The sequence below is a fragment of the Melanerpes formicivorus genome, unplaced genomic scaffold, assembly GCF_026170545.1.
Source record: "Melanerpes formicivorus ecotype bairdi unplaced genomic scaffold, bMelFor1.0.p_v2 SCAF_34, whole genome shotgun sequence".
Lineage (NCBI taxonomy): Eukaryota > Metazoa > Chordata > Aves > Piciformes > Picidae > Melanerpes > Melanerpes formicivorus.
Window position 1 is genome coordinate 2,807,413 of NW_027142386.1, and position 8,519 is coordinate 2,815,931.

An 8,519-nucleotide genomic window follows, 5' to 3' on the forward strand; every position below is an offset into this window, starting at 1 on the left:
CCCCTCCTTGCAGTGGTGGCTGCAAATGACCTCAAGTGGCAGACATCAGGCATTTTCCGGCCCTTCATTGAGGTCAACATCATTGGGCCCCACCTCAGTGACAAGAAGAGGAAATTTGCCACCAAATCCAAGAACAACAGCTGGGCTCCCAAGTACAACGAGAGCTTCCAGTTGTGAGTGGCACTGTGGGGCTGGGGATGTGGGGGCATGCTGGAGACGCGTCCCCGTGTTGTGGGGATGCCTTCCTCCTGGGATCTGCCACTGAGATTACTGCTCCCCTGGAGATGTTTGAGATGTTTCCTCATGGGTGAAAGCAAGGACTGGGGAAACAAAAAAAACCCAAAACAATAAACCCCACAACTTTTTTAGGGGCTGGGGGGTGGGGGGGAGGGCGGCAGGAGGGGCACAATCCTCGAGGTCCTTTCCAACCTAAGTTATACTGTGACACTGTGATACTGTGACTGGGAGGCCTGAGAGTGGGATCCCTTTACCAACGCTGCCTGTGCCTTGACCCTGCAGCACACTGGGGACGGAGACGGGCCCCGAGTGCTACGAGCTGCAGGTGTGTGTGAAGGATTACTGCTTCGCCCGGGAGGACCGGACGGTGGGCATGGCTGTCCTGCAGCTCCGCGACATCCTGCAGCGACCTGGCTGCGCCTGCTGGCTGCCCCTGGGCCGGCGCATCCACATGGACGACACCGGCCTCACCGTGCTCCGCATCCTCTCCCAGCGCAACAACGATGAGGTGGCCAAGGAGTTCGTCAAGCTCAAGTCAGACACACGCTCAGCTGAGGAGGGCAGCAGTTAAACACCTTCCACCCCCCCAGCTCTCTTCTCCCCACTCCTGACCCCCTTTCCTACAGCATCCTTCAGCCATGTATAAGCCATAAGAGTGGCCACAAGGGGAGTCTCCTTCCTGGCGCTGGTGTGGGTGAGAGAGGAATGTGGCTGCAGTGACAGAGCCCCCTCTTCATCCCTCCCTTGACCATATTGGCTGGGTGACAGTGCAGAGCACAGCCCTTCTCCCATCCCACCCTGATGGGAAGATGCTGGGTCTGGTGGGGGCTGCAGGGAAGAGCTGGACTCCAGGTTGGGCGATGGGATAGATCTGCCCCTTCCCAGATGGAGGAACCTCAATGGCCCATCCCTGACCCTACATGTCCTATCTAGTGCCAAACCTCATCAAGCAACAAAGGGAGATGCCTGGTGTGTATGTGTTTGTGTGTGTGTATCTCATCCTGCCCAGGGGTGTTGGTGAGTGGCTGGCACAGCATGATTGCCTCTTGTCCCCATCCCTTGAGCATTGTTGGGCGCCTGAAGGGACAGGGAGGTACCCACCCTCTGAGCACCCTGTAGATATGTAAATAGTTGTACATACACAGGGCACCTGGACAGCTGTGTTCTGCACCCAGAAGGGCTATTAGGGCTGTTGGTTCAGCGGGTGCAGACCCTGCATGCCCTGCACGGGGGCCCTTCCCTGGCTGGCAGCGGCATCACTGGGGCCAGGAGTGGCAGAGAGCAGGCCCTGGCCCATATCCTGTCTTCCCTCCTTGCTGCCATCGTGGGCCTCCCCACTGCTGCCCACAGGGTGCCAGGGCTTGGGGTTGAGGGCTGGCAGCACTGGAGCAGAGCGCCTCGTCTCTCTTTGCTCTGGCCATCCTTATGCAGTGCAGCACCACCTGTGAGAACTCCTTGGTGCAAACAAGACCCTTCCCACTCCCAGCCCGGAGGACACCCTCCTTTCCCCCAGTTCCTCATTAACCACCATTTGTGTGTGATCAGTGGTGTGTGTCTCGTGCGAGTGTCTGAGAGGCCAGGATGCATTGCGCCCGTGATGGCCGCCCCAGCTGGCCAGCTCGCCCTTAGTTTTGGGGGAAGACAGAGTCCTGTCGACACTGCAAGTCAATCCAGATCCTCCATTCCCCTCCCCACCCCAAAACAGGGTACCCCAATTAGGCCCCCACGGTCCTTTTTTTCTATAGGGTTTGCCTTGGACCAAAAGGTTTAACTTCCTCTCTTCTTTCCGTTCAATGTTTACACCTCTTTTCTAACCGCTGCTCCTGTACGGCCAGGCTGGGGCTCAGCCCCACACCCCCTCAGCCATGGCGTGCCCTGGCCCTGTGCCCCCCCACCCCCCCCCCAAACCCCTCCCCCAGACTGTCCCGTTTGGCATGTGATTGAACTGACCAATTCTGCTCCTGTAGCGCGTGTCACCGATGCCTGCGTGTCTGTACCGCCCTGCGTGCGGCACCGCCGGCGGCAGCTACCACGGATGCATGACAGTGAGATGTTTTGCACTATTTTGGAATTTTTGGGCTCTGTAAAAATATTTTATTATAACTGACATTAAAAAAAAGCACACCCTTCACCCCCCGCTGCAGCCGTGGGAGGCTGGGAGGTCGGGCGGCGCCAAGGGGCTCCGCCTTCCCGCTGCCCATCCTCCCCACCGCCGGCAGGAGAAAAAGCCTGCAGGAGGGCTGGGGAGGGACTGCTCAGGATCTCAGGCAGTGATAGGGCTAGGGGGAATGGAATGAAGCTGGAGGTGGGGAGATTCAGGCTGGAGGTGAGGAGGAAGTTCTTCCCCATGAGAGTGGTGAAGCCCTGGAATGGGTTGTCCAGGGAGGTGGTTGGGGCGCTGTCCCTGGAGGTATCACAGTATCACAGTATCACTTAGGTTGGAAAGGACCTCGGGGATCATCGAGTCCAACCTATCAACACAGACCCCATGCCTAGACCATGGCACCAAGTGCCACGTCCAATCTCCCCTTGAACGCCTCCAGGGTCGATGACTCAACCACCTCCCTGGGCAACCCATTCCAATGCCGAATGACTCGCTCGGTGAAGAACTTCCTCCTCACCTCGAGTCTGAACCTCCCCTGGCGCAGCTTGAGACTGTGAATGTCCTGCTCCCTCCATAGGGATCTCCAAGGCCCTGTCCTGCTCCCTCCATGGAGGACCCCCCATGGCCACATCCTGCTCCCCCCATGGGCACCCTCAGCAGAGCTCACCAGGGCTTTCCCCATGGCTGGAGGGCTCCCACCACAAACCTTAATCTCCAGGAGCAGGCAAGGGAGATGCAGGTGGGGCAGTGGTGGTGCCATGAAGTGAGGACCACAGCACCAAAGGTCCATCTCCTGCCTCCCCGCCCCACCACCCCAGGGGCATCTTCTCCACTCCAGAAAAGTATGGAACGCTTCACGAAATTGCATGAGGTGTTTAAGCCCAGGCTGGATGAGGCTCTGGCCAGGCTGATCTAGTGTGGGGTGTCCCTGCCCATGGCAGGGGGTTGGAACTGGATGATCCTTGTGGTCCCTTCCAACCCTGACTGATACTATGACTCAGACAAACGGACTGCAAAGCATCCCACCCCCACCTGAGGGTACAACCAAAATCCCCAGGGCTCTTTCTTCCACCCCCCTCCCCCCCCTGGCCTTGGGCATAGCCAGGCCCAAGAGAGGCAGCTCACCCCATTACCAAGTAGTGGTGAGGGAAGACAGAGAAAGCATAGTGCCCCTCGCTGATGTCTTACAGGGGAGCAGGGCACTATGGGATGAAATCCCTGGCTTCCTGTGCCCACCGGCTGGGCTGGACCCTTTTACAGAGTCACCAACGCTGGAAGAGACCTCAAAGATCATCAAGTCCAACCTGGCACCACAGACCTCATGACTAAACCATGGCTCCAAGGGCCACATCCAAGCCCCTCTTGAACACCTCCAGGGATGGGGACTCCACCACCTCCCTGGGCAGCACATTCCAATGGCTAACAACTCTCTCAGTGAAGAGCTTTCTCCCCACCTTGAGCCTAAACTTCCCCTGGCACAGCTTGAGACTGTGTCCTCTGGTGCTGCTTGCCTGGGAGAAGAGACTAAGCTCTGCCTGTCTACAACCTCCCTTCAGGTAGTTGGAGAGAGCAAGAAGGTCTCCCCTGAGCCTCCTCCAGGCTAAGCAACCCCAGCTCCCTCAGTCTCTCCTCACAGGGCTGTGTTCCAAGCCCCTCCCCAGCTTTCTTGCCCTTCTCTGGACATGCTCCAGCAAGTCAACCTCCTTCCTAAACTGAGGGGCCCAGAACTGGACACAGGACCCAAGGTGTGGCCTAACCAGACAAGAGCTTCATAGAGGGGGGGATGTAGGAAGGAAATGTGAAAAGCACAGGACTATGAGAAATGGGTGGAATAATTGAGAAATGGAATCATTTAAGAATTGGAGATGAAGAGTTAGAAATAAAGTTTGAAAAGCAACAGGGGTACAACAAATGTCAGCAGGAATTAAAAGATTAGAAGAAGGAGCCTGACACGGGAGAAGAACAAAGAGAGGAAGAAAAAGGACAAACGAGCAGAGTGGAGGAGCTGGGCAAGAGTGGAACACCAAGGGAGCCAAAACCCACGACAGCCAGGAGGGCAAGTGGGCAGCCAGAGAAGGCACCGGGGCTCACTGGGGTGGGGCTTCAGACCGGCTCCGGCTCCGTTCCGCCCGCTGACTCCTCAGCTTCCCCCCCATCCCGTTCCCCCCCACTCTTTGCAGCTCAGCGCTTTGCCCACGGCGTGCCCGCTGGTACCGTGCAGGTCAGATGGCAGCGGCAGTTAATACAGGGAGGCAGCAAGGAGCGTGGCAGCAGCACCCTCACAGCATACTGCGGCGAGCGGCACCGGAACGGCGGCGCTGCTGCGCGGCTGGCAGCTGCAGGACCTCGGTATGGCCACGGAGCGGCAGCAGTGAGCTGATCGCGAAGGAACCGGTCCGGCTGCGCAGGATCAATGGTCCAGGGTCAGCTGTACGAGGTTTGATAAGGCCAAGTGCTGGGAGGTTGTAGACAGGGAGAGGTTGGTCTCTTCTCCCAGGCAAGCAGCACCAGAACAAGAGGACACAGTCTCAAGCTGTGCCAGGGGAGGTTTAGGCTGGAGGTTAGGAAGAAATTCTACAGAGAGAGAGAGATTGCCCATTGGAATGGGCTGCCTGGGGAGGTGGTGGAGTCACCATCACTGGAGGTGTGCAGGAGGAGACTTGATAGGGTGCTTGGTGCCGTGGTTTAGTTGTTTAGGTGGTGTTGGATGATAGGTTGGACTTGATGATCTTGAAGGTGCTATTCTATTCTATTCTATTCTATTCTATTCTATTCTATTCTATTCTATTCTATTCTATTCTATTCCATTTTATTCTATTCCATTCCATTCCATTCTATTCTATTCTACACTTGAGTCACAACTTCCCCATGAACGCTCCAGGCTTAGGGTAGAGTAGCTGGAAAGTTGCTTGGCAGAAGAGGACCAGCTGAGGGACCTGGACTTGTTTGGAGAAGAGGATGCTGAGGGGAGACCTCAGTGCTCTCTAAGGTTCCCTGAAAGGACATAACAGTGAGGTGGAGGTTGGTCTCTTCTCCCTGGGATCAGGTGATGAAATGAGAGGAAATGGCCTGAAATTGTGCTGGGAAGATGCTGAGGGGCCTGGAGCAGCTCTGTGAGGAGCAAAGGCTGAGAGCCTGGGGAGGAGCAGCCCCAGAGGGGAGCTGAGCAATGCTCAGGAGGAGCTGAAGGAGCTGTGGGGGACAAGAGGCTGGGGCCAGACTCTGCTCAGTGGTGCCCAGGGACAGGACAAGGGGCAGTGGGCACAAACTAGACCCCAGGAGGTTCCATGTTGTTTGTTGTGAGGGTGCTGGAGGCCTGGAGCAGGCTGCCCAGAGAGGTTGTGGAGTCTCCTGGTGTGGAGAGCTTCCAACCCACCCTGGGCACTGTGCTCCTGGGCAAGCTGCAGTGGGTGCCCTGCTGGAGCAGGGGGCTTGGACTGGACGACCTCCAGAGGTCCTTTCCACCCCATCCATGCTGAGATTTTGGGATTCTGATTTTCTGTAGTGAGATTGGTCTGGGAGGACTTGGGGGGGGGGAGGGGGGGGGGGGGGAGGGGGGGGGGGGGGCAGGATTCCAGAGGCCAGCATGGGCTGCTGGCATCCTGCCTGGGGGATGTCTTGAAGGGGGCAGAGCCGAGGGCTGGATCTTCCTTATTTCCTTACCCAAGTGTTTGTCTGTCGGAGAGAGCCAAAAGGCAGCTCCCACACGGCCCAGGTTCCTGTGCTCGCAGCTGCTAAGTCTTCTCTTGCCCACAAGAGGCTGCTGGTGCTGTTTGCAAACGGCCCTGATGCTTTTTCCTTTGGAAAAGTCTGGCTCCAAGGGTGCAACGGCAACAAGCCCAGAGCAGGATAGCAGGGAAGAAGTTGGTTCCCCTTCGGGTGTGTGAGAGCTTGGGTGCTCCCCGAATCTGGGGTTTTCCATCTTTCCAACGCTTTCCAAAGTGGGGGATCAGCCCAGGGAAGGGTGGTGGGACAGGGCAGCCCCTCCTGGTGCTCCCTGGGGGTAATCTGGATGCTGAGAATGGGGCAGGAGTGGTGCTGTGCAAAGAATGAGCAGGGAGCTGCATGCTGGGGCTGCAGGAGCAGGGCTGGAGCTGAAACCCTGCCTGTCTGTGCCAGCTGAGCTTTCCCATTCTGCTCCCTGGTTTTCACAGGGATTTGGAGGATTTCTGAGATTTGGGGACAGGAGTTCCTATGGGAATGTCCTGCTGCAGGGGAGGGAGAAAAGATCCTGTTTTGAACCACCCAGCACTACAGAGACCCATAGAATGGGTTGGGTTGGAAGGGACCTTGAAGATCATCCGATTCTAACCCCCCTGCCATGGGCAGGGACACCTCCACCAGCCCAGGTTGCTCAAGGTCTCATCCAGGCTGGCCTTGAACACCTCCAGGGTGGAGGCAGCCACAGCCTCCTTGGGCAGCCTGTGCCAGTGTCTCCCCTCCCTTACCTTAAGCCAGGGGAAAGGGAAGCCCTTGGTCTCCACACCCTCTGAGGAGAGCTGACACCTGGAATTCCAGCAGAGTGCCTGAGCACCTTTCAGCTCTAAGGGGAGGTCTTGCCAACCACCTCCTCCTGTCCTGGCCTCTTCTTTGAGTGCTTTTGGTCCTACCCCTCATGCATACTAAGATGTGTTTACAGTGTGTGTTATTTCACATCAACAAACCTCATTCTGTGCCAAGGGGGCCTGCTGAGAGCCACCTGAGAACAGCTCTGCTAATAGATGGAGCTCATGCATTTTGCATGGCACTGGTTTGGACTGGATGATTATAAAGCAGCCAACCAACCTGTGCTGGGCTTTGCTGTCTGCTTTTCTCCTGCCTCTTGGTGGCAAGCAGCTCCTTGGATCTCATCCTCCACAGTAGCTGAATGGTGATGGCACAGCAGAAAGGGTTGGGGGCAGGGGGGGAGCATCAGCCCTCCAGCCAGAGTGTAATTAAAAATGCTTCATCCTCTTTGCTCCTGCTGCCTGCCCTGCACATCAATCTCTGCACTCTCCCAGTGCTGGGCCAGGAATTGCTGGTCCTAAAAACCAGAGTCCTCCTGTGATCAGCAGTTGGGCTGCCCTGCAGTGCCTTCTCTGTCCTGCTTTATCTCACGAAGCTTGGCCTGGCTGGGCTGTGAAATCACAGCACCAGAGAATGGTTTGGGTTGGAAGGGACCTCCAAAGGTCATTTAGTCCAAGCCCTGCTGCAGTCAGAGGCCCCTTCCAACCCAGACCATTCTATGATTCTGTGATTCTATGTCATCCCCAACTAGATCAGGTTGCCCAGAGCCCTGTCCAGCCTCACCTGGAATATCTCCAGGGATGGGGCCCCAAACACCTCCCTGGGCAACCTGTTGCAGTGTTCCATCACCCTCATGGTGCAGATCTTGTTCCTAATATCCAATCTAAGTCTCTTCTCTCATGTCAAACCATTGTCCCTCGTCCTGTCCCTGCAAACAGTCCCTCTGCAGCATTCTTGTAGCCCCCTTCAGGTACTGCAAGGCTGCTCTTAGGTCCCCCTGGAGCCTTCTCTTCTCCAGGCTGAATACCCAGAGCTCCCACAGCTTATCCTCATAGCAGAGGTGCTCCAGCCCCCTGTTCATCTCTCTGGACCCTCTCCATCAGGGCCATGCCCTTCCTGTGTTGAGGCCTCCAGAGATGGACACAGTGCTCCTGTGGACTCCAGACTCCTGGGGGTGCTCATTCCTGAGCTGGCTGTGGCTGTCTTCACTGTGGAATGAGCAGCCAAGGTTCAGCTTACCCTCGATGTGGGTAGGGACACAGCACAAAGGCAGTGCTGCAGGTGGGGAATCCTTGGATGCTTTGAGAAGAGGCAGCTGCTGCTGAGAGGCTTTCTTGGCCCAGCTTAGTGGCCCTTCAATGAAAAAGGATGGAGCTGCTCCACCAGAGCAGGTCATCCCCTGCAGCTGGCTGAGATCCTCCAAGCCTTTTGCCCTGCCACTGCGTGGCCAGCAGTGCCCTTGGCAGGTCCTCACACCACAGACTGGAAAAGGCCTCCAAGATCAAACCCAACCATCAGCTGGGTCCCCAGAGCTGTGGCTCCTTGAAAGGCCCAAAGAGAAGCAAACACTCTCCTGGTTTCCCAGGAGATTCCAGCACTCAAGGAGGTAATTTAATTACTTCACTAAGAGCAAGCTGGGAAACTGATTCATAACTCAGCTGAAATTCCACCA

The 8,519-nt window shown here is 56.7% G+C and overlaps 1 protein-coding gene across 2 annotated transcripts in view; it reads left to right on the plus strand.

Moving 5' to 3' along the window:
• Positions 1-2,368, plus strand: part of LOC137450180 (protein unc-13 homolog A) — a 37,714-nt gene extending 35,346 nt beyond the window's left edge. For both annotated transcript variants that reach the window (XM_068156444.1, XM_068156443.1), the window contains 2 exons: positions 14-173; positions 520-2,368. In XM_068156444.1, coding sequence (XP_068012545.1) covers positions 14-173; positions 520-808 — 449 coding nt within the window. In that variant the 3' untranslated portion in view covers positions 809-2,368. The remainder of the gene's footprint in view (positions 1-13; positions 174-519) is intronic.
• Positions 2,369-8,519: the final 6,151 nt, after the last annotated feature.